Below are 15,437 nucleotides of genomic sequence, written 5' to 3'. Positions count from 1 at the left end.
CCCGATTCCCAGATGCCTCTGCGCTCCTGTCACTCAGCCCAGCTCGCTCCAGGACAGCGCCCCGCGGTCCTGCACGTAAGCCTCAGCACCTGTGGGGACTGGGATGCTTCTGCACAGTGGTGGCAGCCAGCCAAAGGGTCGCAACCCCCCACCACCCCCAGCCCCTTCACTGAAGTCAAAGGCAATGGGCCCTTTCCCGGAGCTGGAGCATGTGTGCTTCCCCCTGGCTTGGGGGCAGGCAAAGGCTGGGCTCCCACTAGGGTTATGGGCTGCACCAGCCACCCCTTTGCTGCAGAAAGGCACGTGGGGACAGTTCTGGCACAAAGCTCACTGTAAAGGGTTTTTTTGGGGTCAAGGGTCCAAATACAAGTGGAAAAAGACAGTCAGTGGCGATGCTGGGTCAGAAGGCAGCATGGTACTGGCCGAACCTGGGGCACGATTCCCAGCAAGCTTGAGAGGGACGGATGAGTGATGCCTCTTTGCAAAACTGCTTTTTACCCAAAGGCTGATTTTTTTGACTGACATCTCTGCAGTGCACCTGGACGGTAAAACCCGTAGGGTGCTGGGGGTGCCCGCCTGGCAGCAACGGTGGGAAGGCAGCTAGAGGTACCGCTGGCCCCGCACCATGCGTGGTCCTTAGACTATGCCCTCATGCCATGGCAGGCCCCAGGGACAAAGCAGCTCCTCTGATCACCTCTGCTTTTCCCTCCTGATGTCAGGGTGTGTTATTTATCCTCAACCGCAGCAGCGAACGGGCCTTGGTGAGGAGCGGGGAGGGAGGGGAGAGGGAGGCTGAAAAGTAAGCGTGTGCCGCCCGGCGCGTGAGGGCTGCCGAGAGAGGCCAGCGGCTGTTATTGCAGGCTACCACGGGAAGCTGACGGGAGAAACAAAGGGGAAGAAGCAGGGACAACAAAAACACCAGCAAAATCTCCTCTCTGCCAGCCAGCCAGGGGCAAGCGCTGCGGGGTCCTCCCAGCAGTACCAAACGGGAGGGCTGGGGTGGATGGCGGGAGCAAACCAGCCAGAGCCGGGGCGACCAAGTCCAGGCACCTGCCCAAAGGAAAACAGGAGCAAGCAGATAGCTAGACCCAAAAATAAAACATAAAAGCCTCAGCAAAAAAATAAAAATCCCCAAAGGCACCAAACTTGCTTTTTTTTCAGCTTGCATATTTTTTAATGAAGTAAAATATAAAAATAAAAGAAAGAAACACTCCACGTGTCATCGGCCTGGCACAGATGGCCCGCATGCATGGAGGGCACCAAGGTCCCCATGCAGTTGGCAGTGGTGGCACCCAGTCCTGCCCCCGCGCCCCCTCCCCGAGGTCAGCTGAAGAAGGAAGCGGATGAAAAGCACATGGTGGACACAGCACAAGCAACAGAAGAACGGCACGGCAGCTCCCCAGGCTGGGCTTTACCCAGGGGTGGGTGAGCTGGCACGGGTAAAATAAGAGCTCAACAAACTTTGTATGTCCAAATTAAAAACAGCAGTGATAACAATTCCCCTTGAGAGCTGCACTTTAAACCCTCCCAGAGAGCATTTGGGGGGCTTCTGTAATTTTTCTCAGTGTCACACGTGTGTGCTCTGGGGTCCCCGGCTGGTGGGCAGCGGTGGTGGTGGCCGGTGGTGGCCGGTGGTGGGAGCAGCTGCTTCGGTGGCTGTTGGCACGGCTAGAAGCCAGAAGGACCAGCAAGCTCGGTGGGAGCCTGGCCCCAAGGCCCTTTTTCATGCCCTTTCCCAAAGGCATGGTGAAGGGAGGGTAAGGCAGGAGGTCGGATGCTTGTTGGCTTTCACCCATGGTGGGCTCCCACTGAAAAAACTCCTGCTGCTCCTCTGGGAAGGATCCTTCTCTGCCCTATGTGTATACACATTTATATAGAGATATAGGTATCTGCTAAACATTTCGTATGAAAATAAATACTTCATCTGTGTGTTAAGGACCATCATCACTCTCATCTAGTCACCTCCTATAATGTTACATCTCTTTTTTGTCCGTGACAATCTTGTTCCCATTGCTTTTCTCCTAACCTGTGGCCACCTCCTCCCTGCCTCCTGGGGCAGCAGAAAGCACTGCAGCAGGCAGAGACGTACCTTTTCGCAACCCCTCTCTTGCCGCCTCCACAGATTTGGCTTATTATAGGGAACTTTATGAAGAAAATGTTTCCCTTTACAGCACCTGTTTCTTGAGAGAAGACATTATCTTCATCTTGAAAACACTTTACAAAGAGTAAGGTTTTAACACCCTCTTCCAGGGCTCTCAATTAAGAAATATGTTTCTAGATAGCACTGTTTATATAGATATAGGTATAGTTTTTATTTATTTTGATTACCAACCCAACATTTCAATTTGCAGCCATTGATGTAATTCATGACATACTCTCGTGGTGGTTTGTTGTTTTGTTTTGTTTTTTTTTTCTTAAAAAGAAATGCACTTCAAATGAAAAGGATGCCTTTTTGTCTGTCTGGTGTTCCTAAAAGGTACTCGAGATGCTACAAGAGTCCTGGCGTGGGTGGCAGTTTTTCAGCCCGTACCTTTCAATGGCCTGAAGACCACCAGCAAGATGCGGGTGCTGTGAAAACTGGGGTAGCAATCAAGTGAAAGGGCAGCCATGCCACAGCTCGGGGTGGGATGGCACTGGGAACTATCCGGGTTTTCCTGAATTCATTTCCACCTCTGAGCAGGAGGATCACACAGCAAACCCACCACCACCCTCCCAAGGAGCCGGTACCGCTTTCCCTCGCCCCCTTGCTCCCCCCAGGGCAGGCTGTTCCTGGGTAGCCATTTATTTCTTTATCGGTTGTAAATTAACATAATTTTCTCTCCCTGCAGTACCACAAGCTCAAAGTTAATTATACAAAGAGAAATGCCATAGTCAAAATATACATGATACTTATTATATTAGAGGGTTGGGGTCTGGTTTTTTTTTTCCCCCTCCTTTTTTTCTTAGCCCAGGCAGGTGATTGAGATGCTACATGCTCCAGCCTTTGTCACTGAATGTGTGTGTCTGTGTTTGTATTAAAAATATATCAGTTTTGTGATGCTCTTAAAAAAGAAAGAAATGGAAGGCGGCGAGGGAGGAAACGAGTAATACTGAAAAAGTTCTTTGACTGTGTCACAGTCTTTTGTGGCTTCAAAAAATACACGTTCAATTCCAGCACTGACGGCAGCTTGAAGCTTTAGAGTAGATTTTTAACATTTTTCTGTTTTAGTAGTAAAAAAGAAAAAAAACATAATCAAGCAGCGTGCCCTCCCAAATCAAAAAGCAACAAGCAAATGAAAGGAAAAAAAGGAAAAAAAAAAAAAAAATCAAACTCCTGATCAGCCTTCTGCAATTCCCAACCAGTAAAAATAAGAAAACGTCTCCTTACAGTGGAGGGGTGCTCGGGAGGAAAGCAGACAAGCCCCTATGGGAGAGGTGGCCTTTGGAGATGGCTGAAACTTCTTAATCTCATTGAATGGGGTCAGTGGCTGGGTTTATTGTGTTTTGTTTTATTTCAACACTTGCCATTGTTGCTTTCTTTTCTTTTGTATCACTCTGGGTGGGTTTTGTTTGGGTTTTTTTTTTTTCACTCTGTGATGGTTTTGCTCTTCTTGGCACCCAGCCGTCCAACTGTCTGGGCAGCGGCAGCCTCTGACGGACAGCCGTCCCCTCTGGTGAAACCACGCTTACAGGACTGGTGTCCAGTGAGGTAATGGAGGAGGGGGTCCCTCCTCCCGGCGGCACCGTCCCTCCACCGCCTAAAACCCCTTGATGTAGCAATAGGCCTCCAGGGTGGCGAAGAGGATGTACAGCAGCCAGAGGCTGACGAAAAGCAACGTCGTGGCCAGTTTGCACCCCCGGGGGCCGCCCAGCTCCCCCCCGATGTGGGGCCGCCGGCGGTAGAGGAGGACGCTGATGCAGATGAAGGCGAAGATGGTGAAGAGGGTGACGGAGAAGGCCAGGGTGCCCGCCGACACCTGGAACTCCTGCCCCTGCGACGCCCAGTAGATCGCTGCCACTGACCACGCCAGCCCGATGCCCAGGAAGACATTGACGGCGTTGCTGCCCGTGACATTGCTGATGGAGGCATCGGCGTACACGTCCTGGATGGCCGCGGCTTTGCTGGCAAACGTGTCTGGGGTTGGGGGAGGAGGGAAGGAGAAATCACTGGGGGTCCAACAGGAGAAATGGGCAACCCTTCATGTCTTGGGGACAAGGGAGGCTCAGGTGTGGCACTGGCCAGGTTGGGACATGGATCTCTCCTGGTGCACACCCCCCCTCCTGGGTCCAGGGACCCCATGTTGCCACCAAGTGGGGTGCAGACCTTGCCTGGGGACAGGGCACTGTGGAGCCCCTTCCCAGCCAGAACCCCATCCCCATGGCTGAGCTGCTCCCCTGGGATAGGAGAGCTGCCAGAGGACTTTCCTCCCACCCTGTCTCCTCCCCGTGGTCACCCCACCTGGTACAGAAGTGCCAAAGGCGACAAAGACGACGGCAGTCACTGAGTCCTTGAGGCCAATGGTGCAGCCAAAGTGGGAGGCAAGGTCGCCAATGACAGCTGTGAGCATGCCAATGATGAGGATGGAGACGACGAAGCAGGCCCAGCCATTGCAGTACTCGGTGGGGGGCACGCAGGCAAACAGCACCTTCCAGAAGACGGTCAGGAAGTGCATCACATAGTCGAAGCAGGATGGCAGGCGCTCCTCACCGGACTCGTCCTCGTCCTCATCACCTGCTGCAAACAACGTGGAAGAAGAGGTCCAGTGCTCATGATGGGGCAGGTCAAGATTATGGGGGTGGGCTGCAGCCCGTGCTTGGTCCCCCACCCCAGGGCTCCAGGGATGCTGCTCTCCTGGGACAAGGTGGCGTGGTGCCAGCCACAACAGTGGGCTTGGGGCACACCAGGTCGCTCAGTGATGGGTGAGGCTTGGCAAGAGGAGGGCCTCCCAGGACACCCCAGAGCCTGCAGGGCTGGGGAGTGGCAGAGCACTGTGTTGTACCCACAGAGGGGCAGCCCCATCCCTGTCCCTGTTCCCATCCACGGGCAGTCACATAGCATGTAATCAGCCCGTGGTGTTCACTGTTGAGAAGCACCATGAAGTCACACAGGCAATTGATGTTTTGGGGGGGTAAAATAGTAGAAAGTGATAGAATTGGGAAAATGGAGTGATCTCTTGGTCCTCCTGTGCCTGGCAAAATTATGGAGAAGATTATTCGAGGAGTTATTGAAAAACACCTGAAAGACAACGCAGTCATTGGCCCCAGCCAGCACAGGTTCACAAAGGGAAAGTCCTACTTGACAGACTTGATTTCCTTCTATGACAAGGCTACCCACCTAGTTGTCCAGGATAAGCCCGTCGATGTAATCTTTTTGGACTTCAGTAAAGCCTTCAATACTGTCTCTCACAGTATCCTCCTGGACAAAATGCCCAGCATACAGCTGGATAAACACATAATGCAATGGGTGAGCAATTGGCTGATGGGTCGGGCTCAAAGGGTTATAGTAAATGGCGTTACATTGGGCTGGTAACCAGTCACTAGCGGGGTCCCACGGGGATCCATCTTGGGGCCAGTGCTCTTCAATATCTTCATAAATGACTTGGATGCAGGACTTGAAGGTTTGTTATCACAGTTTGCCGATGACACAAAATTGGGAGGAGCTGTTGACACTCTGGAGGGCAGAGAGGCCCTGCAGAGAGATCTGGACAAATTAGAGGGCTGGGCAATCACCAACCAGATGAAGTTTAACAAGGGCAAGTGCCGGATTTTGCACCTGGGACAGGGCGACCCTGGATGTACGTACAGACTGGGGAACGAGAGGCTGGAGAGCAGCCTTGCGGAGAGGGATCTGGGGTTCTGGTCGACAGCAAGTTGAACACGAGCCAACAGCGTGCCCTGGCAGCCAGGAGGGCCAACCGTGCCCTGGGGTGCATCAAGCACTGCACGGCTAGCCGGTCGAGGGAGGGGATTGTCCCGCTCTACTCTGCACTGGTGCGGCCTCGTCTTGAGTGCTGTGTGCAGTTCTGGGCCCCACAGTACAAAAAGGATACGAAGCTACTAGAGAGTGCCCAGAGGAGAGCCACGAAGATGGTGAAGGGTTTAGAGGGGAAGCCATATGAGGAGTGGCTGAAGTCACTCTGTTCAGCCTGGAGAAGAGGAGACTGAGGGGAGACCTCATCACGGTCTGCAGCTTCCTCACAAGGGGAAGAGGAGGAGCAGGCGCTGATCTCTTCTCCCTGGCGACCAACGATAGAACCCAAGGGAATGGCAGGAAGATATGCCAGGGGAGGTTTAGGTTGGATATTAGGAAAAGGTTCTTCACCCAGAGGGTGGTGGAGCACTGGAATAGGCTCCCCCGGGAGGCAGTCACGGTGCCAAGCCTGACAACATTCAAGAAGCATTTGGACAACGCCTTCAGACATGGTGTGAATTTTGGGGTTGTCCTATGCAGGGACAGGAGTTGGACTCGATGATCCTTGTGGGTCCCTTCCAACTCAAGACATTCTATGATTCTATGATTCCTGCACCACAGCACAGGCTGGTCACCAGAAGTGTCCTAGCAAGAAATTTCTCATCTGCATGAGGGTATCAGCAGCAGCTCTGCAGCCCCTTGGAGGGATTCCCTCCTTAGCCTGGTGGGCCAGGTCAGCCCCAAGGCTGGAAGCACTGCTGGTCTTTGTGGAGATACAGGATGACAGAAATAAACTGGTAAAAGAGAAAGCAGGTAGGGAGCACAGAGCAGATGGCACGGGAAGGAGAGAGACGGAGGAAGCGAGAAGCAGGCCTGCTTGCTACAAGGATGGAAGTACTGTTTCCACAGAGGCAGTTTCTCTTAATAGCTAGAAAGAAGATAACTGAATACCCCACACCTCTCCTTTCACATCAGAAGAAGCCCTTGTGGCCACTGGTGACAGCTCCTGCTCAGTTGCCTGCCTGCTTCCTGCACTACGTCTGGGTGGAAAACAGCCCTTCCGGAAAGATGCCAAACCATGAAGAAAAGGTTCAGAAACGTGCCTGAGTGTCATTAATGGCATGGACATGCCTAAAATGTCTACTCCATGGCTGCCGGGCTCTGGAAGCAGTGAGCTCTCTCAGGCTCCCTGGGCAACAGCTACCAGGTCTCTGGGCCTTTGCCTCCACCAGCTGCTTCATCGTGGAGCAACATCTCCTGTCCATATGTGGCAACCCTCCCTGCTCCCAGAGACTCTACTGGCCGTGGCAGACAGGACATCTTCCAGCAGCAGGCACCACCTGAACAGGACAGCACTGGGCACACCAGGAGCCAGCAGCCCGGCCAGGATGGGATTTTGCTGCCTGTACGCTGCTCATCAGACCACTGAAGCAGCAGGAGCATTGCCAGCAGAAGTAAAGTCTTTGAAAACTGGTGTCCTGGATGGTTCTGCATCAAAAGATGGATCTCCTGGGCTCCTAGCTAATGCATCTGCAAAAGCTCAGTACATTTGGAGCAGAGGAGCTCTTTGGACTGGCTTTGCTGATGACCACCACACACACAACAGCTGAGCATCTGACCAGCCAGACGCTGCCTCCTGAGCCCAGACAGATCTCATCCCAGGCTGCATGAACCCTGGGGATGCTGGTGTGGGTTTTCTGATGTCCCCCTCACCTGCGCTGACGGTAATGGCCTCCATGAACTGGTCCCTCCAGGAATGTGTTCCTACAACCAATGCCAGGTTTGTCTTCTTAATGAGCTTGTCCACGGTGCTCTGTTGTGGGAATAAAGATGCACAGCAATTAAACTGGCTGCTAGCAGGCAAGGCTGATCTTGCAGTGCATTGCGGTCTCACAGACCCTTCCCAAACTGTTTGGGTGCCACAAGCACTCTCCTACCAGTCAGATGAGGCCATGGACAGGCTGGCCCAAACCTCACCAGAGCCTGCTTCTTTGCCACCCCTTATTCCAGAGGACGCTTCCTCTTCCCTTGCTCCTGCCTCACCAGAGATAGCTTTGCTCCTGCCCTCTCCTGCACACTAGTTTCTTCTGCTTCCAGCAAGGCTCCCTTGTCTTCCTCCCTTCACCTCTGCCTATGAGCAGCTACATTCTCTGGCATCTCTTGTAGGCTTCCTCCATACTTCATTGCATTGCATTGTCCTTTTCATCTTCCAGCAGCCCTTTCCCTGCACAGGCGGCCACCCCCAGCCTCCTCAGTTCTGCTTTCCATGGCTGCTCTTCAGTGCCACGCAGCTTTCCCTTCCTGGAGGACACCTGGGACAACTACTGACCTTGAACTCATAGGACTCCTCAATGATGACTTCGAGTTTGGGATGCTCGCCAAGTATTGGTTTGCCCATCTCTGCAATCCTCTTGGCTTCCTCCTCTTCAACCGTCAGCTTCCTCTCAGCCACCTCTGTGAAAGCAAGGTCAACACTGAGCTGTAGACAGCAGCCCTGAAGCACTGGGCTTGCTTGCAGGGCCTGAGCATGGGCTTCTGCAGCCCCTTCACAGCTTGCTAAGCTCATGCAGATTTGGGGGGCAGTGGTGGGCTGTTGGACCACAGAAACAAAGGACCAAGATTTCTGGGTGTCAGTTAGTCACCACGAACATACACAACATGGTTTTAATGCATTAAAAAAAAAACCCAAATGTTTCTTCAGCCTGCATTGGTGCTCTTGGATGACATACGCCCTCCCATCATCCCTGCAGCAGCCACATCTTTGGGGAGATCATTTGGCACAAGTGTCCTGTAAGACAGCTTTAATTCCCTGGCATGTTTTCTGGCTTGAACGAACAAGAGACAGGATCTTTTTATTCCCCTTTGATTAGAAAAATCACTGTCGGCACTGTGTCACTTGATCTAACTCGCAGATAGACACGCACAGTCACAACCATACACGCACACACGTACACGTTCCCAGCATTTGGAAAAATGAACAGGAAGAAGTAAGTCAGGAGCCAAGTGGGTTTTTGCTTTCCTGTTACTGCATGTTTAGTTTCTGCTGGAGCAAACTAAACCAGGACCCCAGGTCAGCAGATGCCACCATGGGGCAGGAGGGGTGTCCCGTGGGACTGCCTGGGAGGTGCAGCATGCTGAGACGACTCTGTGCTGGTGTCACCTTGCTGATGCCCCAGCAAACCCAGCGAGGTGCCCGGGGAGGTTCTGGTTGCCCGGACGGGAAGGAGCACCCCAAGCAGCAAGAATGGTGTCCTGGCACTGTCCCCGGCCCTGACCCAGGTCTCCTCTCCCACCCACACACCCAAGTGCTGGTGGGCTCTCTGAAAAGCCTTGCCATCTCAAGAAAGAAGCTGTGTTTCCCCTGGCTTTCCTGTGCCTGACCAGTCAGGGCATACAAGCTGCAGCACAGGGCCCAGCTGAGCCAGGGAGCGGGAGCTGGAGCTCTGCAGAACCCGGTGGGGTATCACACGTGTAGAGCATCTTGTTCTGGCTGAGCAGTGGGTCAGATGCTACCCAAGGTTTCCTGTAGAGTTTACAAACACCCCAGGTAATGCCTCGCCTCAGATATGATTAATCCCATGTGCACTCCAGCAGATCTCATACTCAGCACCAAAAATCACACAGAAATTATAAAGTCCCAGTGAAATCTAGTTATAAACTGTGCCTTCTCTTCATCAACCCGGCTAGATTGATTGCAAAGACTGTAAACCTTGCAAGTCCTGCAGAGTTTATAAAATTTATAATGACTCCTGTGGCAGGTGACATTATTATAACCCATCACAGAAGCAGAAGCAAATACATCCATCATTTGAAATCAATGACGTACATCAAAACCATCAATGCCTAGCTCAAAGCCAGTGTACTCTGGATTTGGGAATCCCCAAAAGTTTACAAATACTGAGACCGGGGAGCACAGCACCTGGAGAAGAAGGTGGGCAACGCAGCCGGGCAATGCAGGATGCCAGAGGGGTAAGGGGGCAACTACCCCAAGGTAAGGGGGCAAAGACCAAGCAAGCACAGAGGGGAGGAGGCAGCTGAGCTGGAGAAGTGCAGAAACAGGGGTGAACTTGGACAAAATGTTCTGCCTTATGCTACACTTGGAGACATGGACTGATGATCATCAAGAACAAGATTCAAGTTACTTCTATTCACTTGAGTAGGCAGTTAGATGAAATCTACATCTCTTTTTCCAAGACAGAGATCAAGAAAGTCCAGTCTCTGCCTCTACCTGGAAGTGTATAAAGATGACAAGCTGTATCCATCATTGAAAATGCAGGTGTTTACATATCAGTTGCCATACCACGTACGTGGCTTGCTTCCGTCTGAGCTCCCCCACAACCTGCAGCTCAGGGGAGGAGGCACCCTCAGCTCTGCAAGGCCCAGCTTGGCAGATGAGCTGAGCGCGTGCTGACATGTGCTGACAGTACTGAGCTGAGCAAAAGCACAGCAGCCATCCCAGCAGGGTTGCAAAGCCCAGACTCGGGGACAGTCTGGCTCACTACAACCTTCGCTGGGAAGTAACTACATCAGAAAAGCTGCGGTCGCAGCTGGCGGCTCGGTCCCTTGGGCTCTCGCCCACTGGCTGCAGTTGCATAGCGCAGAAAGCAAATGTCTGGAATCGGAAGAGCTGCCCTGAAAATGGGGAATGGCGGGCAGAATTTCCTCAGCTTAACAACTCCAGGAGAAACGATGCAACCAAGCCTCGGTCACCACTTTAATTGATTTGACAAAAGCCTTTGGCATGGTAAGACAACACGGAGCCTCATGCAGATATTAGCTATCTAGGCAAGGCTGAGCTGCAGGAAAGTCTGTAAGCACAAGCAGTGCAGAATGCCTTCTCCTCCCCGTAGGGAGCGGTATCCAACATGGCTTTATCCCAGAACCTGGCATCTTGTTCATGCTGGTTTATGTACTTGTGCCAGGCAGGACAGCGCGAGACCCGATACCCTCCTCGGAGGCGGGAGACCTGCTCCGTCTCTTCCGACTGCGCCAGGTCCAAGGCTGTCGAGCAGGCTGCATGGGAACCCCCATGTCCACGGCCAGAGGCAGGACCTTCGACTGCTGGCAGGGGGCTGCGTTGTCTCTGCAAGCCACTTGCAGATCACCACTAATTTGATGAGCGTGGCAATCACTTGCCAGGCAGCTCAGTGTAAATCAAGTGACATGTCCATGACGAGGAGTGGAGAGATTGATCTAAAACTGGGGGCTGGATGCAGTGAGCATGGGACCAGGCACTCCACCGAAGTGAAGGCGCTGTGGACTTTTGTGCTATTTCAGAGGGCATCTTGTCAGTGGAAGAAGTGCCACCAGAGGCACCTTCAAGCCCTTGGTAGGCCACTCGCAGTGAAGGGACAAGCTGACCAGCGATGGAGACCTGCAGCCTGCTGACAGCACGTCCACCGAGACATGAATAATGGAGGCCCTGCTGTCACCACACAGCTCCTCTGCGGTGAATACGGTGAACTGGGGCGCAGAGAGAAGAAACACAGTTGCCCAAGAAGGCACGTCAAGGATGTCCTATGGGGGCAGCTGATGGAACACCACTGCCAGGCTAAGCCTTTCAATGTCAGCTGCAAGCAAACCGCAGGAGAAAAGGCATAGGCAGCATCTCCAAATGGGTACCTCACAGAAATGTTAATAGAAGAAGCTTGCAGATAATGACAAAAGGAGGCAATTCCTTCACGCCTCATTAAAAAGCAGTCACATTTGTGAATGTGCAACAGGAAAGCAAAGCACAGAAACCTAACAAACTTCAAAGGTGCATCTGAAAACATTGCACCTGCCATTGTATTTTCTCTGAGCCTCTATCCTAATGTAGGAGACAAACAGAGTTTGTCACACGTCAATATTGTGCTGGATCTTGCTCAATGCACTCCTGCAAGCGATCCATACATGCCACATACCAGGCCACTGATTGTCCTCTGAAGTTAGAGAAGCGCCATTTGTGGTAGGAAGGACATGCTTAAGAGCCCAGCTGACACATCTCTTGCCCCAATCTATACTCGCCATACAATTAAGGGGAGCGTTAAGCACCTCCAAAGAGCAATACAAAGCACCTACATGAATCTGCCACTTCTCCCCACCTACCATTTAGGACACTTGAGTGCCCTGTAGCATGAATCAGTGCCAACCTCTGCAAAACACCAGACCCCAACCTGAACCTGCTCCAGGCCTGCTGGGTCCATCTGTTCCCATGGGATGCTGAGGACTGAGTCCAGCCCTGTGTGTACAGATCCAACAGCTGAGAGGGAAAAAACTGTTGCAACGTCCCAATGGCAGAGCACACTCCCGATGCTCCTGCCTTTCAGGGAAGCACTTCAGCCAGCAGCACAGTGCCCCAGCCTGCCTTCAGAGCTGCAGGGGGACGCTGTCTCTGCAGCAAGCATGGGGCATGCTCCCATGTGGGCTATGGTAGCCACAGGCCCCCATCTCCTGCGGGACCGTGTGTAGGGATGGCTCCCGTGTGTAGGGATGGCTCCCATGTGTAGGGATGGCTCTCGGAGCAGGGAGAGGTGAGGTGTGTCACGCATCACCCTGCTGTGTTAGCCTGCAAAGACGACTATCAAGGGCTGTTATAAATAAAACACTGGGGGCAGGGGGGAGAGATAGAGTTTTAATTTGGAAGGGCAAGTCTGTCAAGGTGAATGCTGCCAAGCTGCAGCTTAATTATTAACTAGCCTGATTTCTGTTTGTATCAGCATCAGTACCTGCTTTTCAATGCGGATTGCACCCTGGACTCCCTGCTGTCAACCCCAATTAAGCCTGATAAGGTCTGGCTATGACCAGCAAGAACAGGAGCTTGCCAGGACCTCCTGGGCTGCCTCTACCTCCTCCCTGCGAAGGGGAAGGTGGGAAGAGAAGGGTCCCCTAAACCCTGCTGCTCTGGCACATAGGTGTGTGCTACCATCGAGTGCGAGCAACCTGTCTGGGCTACAGGAGCATGTGCAGGCTGATAGGGCTGGACAAGCTGGGGCTGCTGTGCCAGGTGCTGCCCCAAGGTACTCTGCTCCTTGTGCCAGGGAGCCCACGGCTTAGAGAGGAGATGCTACAAGCAGAGGAGACAAACAACAGGTCTGGTAAGATCAAAGGCTGGCTGGGAGGAATGAGAATGAAGTCCACTTTTGCCCAGGCTGTAGCAATGGCCAGAGCTGACACCCGCTAGGCACTGGACCCAACTCTTGCAGGAAGCAAGGCGAGGTTTTTGGTTAAACCAATCCATGCTCTCACTTATTCTGCCTCAGTCAGTTCAGACCCTTAAAGGTAGGACAGATGAGGGGGGCCAGCAGCTCCTACTTATGGTCCTGCCACTGCCGTGCTCTGCAGCCCTGTCACATTCACTCAGCTCTCCCACCAGCACAAGAACGACTTATGCCTGCAGGGCCAACCTGGGACTCGATCTGCAGCTATTTGCAAAGCACTTTCCGACCTATGCATGATAGGCAGTTTCTTGGGCTCAAAATACTGTAAGCAGATCCCTTCCTCCTCCTCTTATTTTTTCCAGGGGAAAGGGGAGCACTGAGCAGTGTTCCCACAGCATGCATTGCTCCTGGAAGGTAGGTACTTCACGAGTGCTTGCTAGCTCAACCTCCTTCAGACCAGGGGGGACCAAATGGGAACTGGACGTTGCCTGTGGCCCTGTGGCCACATCATAAATCAATGTTAGATACTAAGCCCATTTCCATGGTGTAATCTGGCCAGCACACCTTCTGAGCTGAAACAGGCAATGGGAAAGCCCTGTAACACCATTAGAGAAGTAGCTACCCATCACCTAGGCAATGCTGCAAGACTACCACACAGCCACAGACCAGCGTGTATTCCCTGTCACTTGCTGAATAAATTGGATTAAAACCAGCAATGTATTCATGAAAGGTTGCTATGAAGGCCATTTCACACTCCTCGAGCTATCTCGTCTCCATCCATTTCTAGAGCGGGCATGTATCTGCATGAAGGTCACCCCTTCTGGGGACTGTGCTGCTAGGAAGAAATTAAAATGACAATTAAAATGGGATTTTTTTGTTGCGGCTCAATAAAATATAATCCTGGCTAAACAAACTAAACAGTGAGCATGAATGAGTTCCTCTCTCCAGAGCGCTGTCAAGCCGTCAGTCACAACTGGGGAAGACTGCTGGCTAAAAGACACTCTGGCTTTTGAGGTTAGCATATGGATATGCCCTTTACTGAAACACATGCACAGGCACAAGCACCGGCAGCCTGGGCTGCTTTCTAAAAAGGGAAGAATCTGCTTACTTAGCCCTGAAAGCTATTTCTGAGGCGTGATACATCCCGTATACATGCCCCCGTGTCCTTAATGCTAACTGGGAAATGCTGCACATTCATCAGGGGGGCTAAGGCACAGGGCTGGGAAGTGCGCAGTATTCCACTGCTGGCTCTGCCTTGAGATTGCTGTTGACACAACCGTCCCCGACAGGCCAGTCAACCGGCGTCTCTGCTCCCCAGTCCTTCCCACTGCAAACTGGACCCAGGAGTTTTAATGCACAAATGAAACATATTTAGAAATATTTTCTTTGATCTGGCTGAATATGTGGAAATGAGGGTAGAGAAGTATCTATCATTTGGATAATTCATCATTCCTTTAAAGATCTGGACCTCCTGAGCCCAAGAACTTGCAAGCAAAGCTTTGCTCAGGCTTTCAGTGACTTTTGCAAAGACTGGAAAGACCACCAGAGCGGCTCATCCACTGCTGGCAATGGCAGGGACAACTGGAGTAGCTATGCACTTTGGTATCGAATATTTCCCTGTATAAAGAGTGTATGGAGAGAACATTGCCAGTGCCAAAACAAAAGGTTATGCATCAGAGAAGTTAAAAAAAACCCCAGGTTTGACTCTCAAGTCACTCCACAGCCACCCCATACTACTGTGGTCCTCTGCATCCCCAACGGCCGGCACTGGACACTTGGCCAAGCAAGGCTTTCAAAAGCTTTGCACAGCCTTGCAAGTCTGGCTCAGAGAGCCCGTCTGGAGGAAACAAACGCTGAGCTGAACTGGTGCCAAAGGCTCTCCCCAGCCCGGTTACTTTGCCTTGTGTAAAATTCACAGCCATGTTTTCCCAGGGAGGGCTCTGCAAGGTGGGGGGGGCAGGGCCAGGATCTCCCATTTACCCCCAGGAAAGGGCTGCTGGGACAAGAGAGGCGTTTTCATTTGGGCTCATCCATCGGGGCACCCCAGGGCTTCCGCAAAGAGATGGGGCCACCGCAGTGAGCAGGGACCGTGCCGCCGCTGCCCCGTGGGGGCTGCCAAAGGGGTGGCGTGAGAGAGCGAACGCCCCAGGGCTGCGGAGGAGAGCCAGGGTGGCCAGCGGTCCCAGGGAGGCAGCCCTGGGGAAAGGGGCGCTGCCCGGGAAAAGCACTGTCAGCTGCTCTGGGAGGGAGGGGACGAGGAGCGGGACCGACAGATTCCACTGAAATGTTCAATAATGCAGTTTTTTTACAAAGATTCCTGCACGTCCATGTAATCTAAATCTAACATGACACGGACTAAACGAGGACGTCACTTCTCTCCCCGCTGATTAGCCGTGATTGCCACTGAG

General features: G+C 52.6%; 1 protein-coding gene across 8 annotated transcripts in view; it reads right to left on the bottom strand.

Annotated features, from left to right (window-relative positions):
• Positions 1 to 1,321: 1,321 nt before the first annotated feature.
• SLC8A3 (solute carrier family 8 member A3) overlaps positions 1,322 to 15,437 on the bottom strand; it is a 118,341-nt gene continuing 104,225 nt past the window's right edge. For 4 of the 8 annotated variants that reach the window (XM_087746800.1, XM_087746795.1, XM_087746801.1 and 1 more), the window contains 4 exons: positions 8,220 to 8,344; positions 7,604 to 7,703; positions 4,439 to 4,714; positions 1,322 to 4,114 (listed from right to left, as the gene is read on the bottom strand). In XM_087746800.1, the coding sequence (XP_087602926.1) occupies positions 3,738 to 4,114; positions 4,439 to 4,714; positions 7,604 to 7,703; positions 8,220 to 8,344 (878 nt within the window). In that variant the 3' untranslated portion in view covers positions 1,322 to 3,737. The remainder of the gene's footprint in view (positions 4,115 to 4,438; positions 4,715 to 7,603; positions 7,704 to 8,219; positions 8,345 to 15,437) is intronic. The other 4 variants (XM_087746802.1, XM_087746794.1, XM_087746798.1 and 1 more) reach the window with 2 other exon arrangements.

The sequence above is a fragment of the Nipponia nippon genome, unplaced genomic scaffold, assembly GCF_047370975.1.
Source record: "Nipponia nippon isolate SJK-2023a ecotype South Korea unplaced genomic scaffold, ASM4737097v1 scaffold_10, whole genome shotgun sequence".
Taxonomy (NCBI): domain Eukaryota; kingdom Metazoa; phylum Chordata; class Aves; order Pelecaniformes; family Threskiornithidae; genus Nipponia; species Nipponia nippon.
The sequence above is the reverse complement of the archived record's forward strand: the minus strand, read 5'-3'. Positions and strand labels throughout refer to the sequence as shown.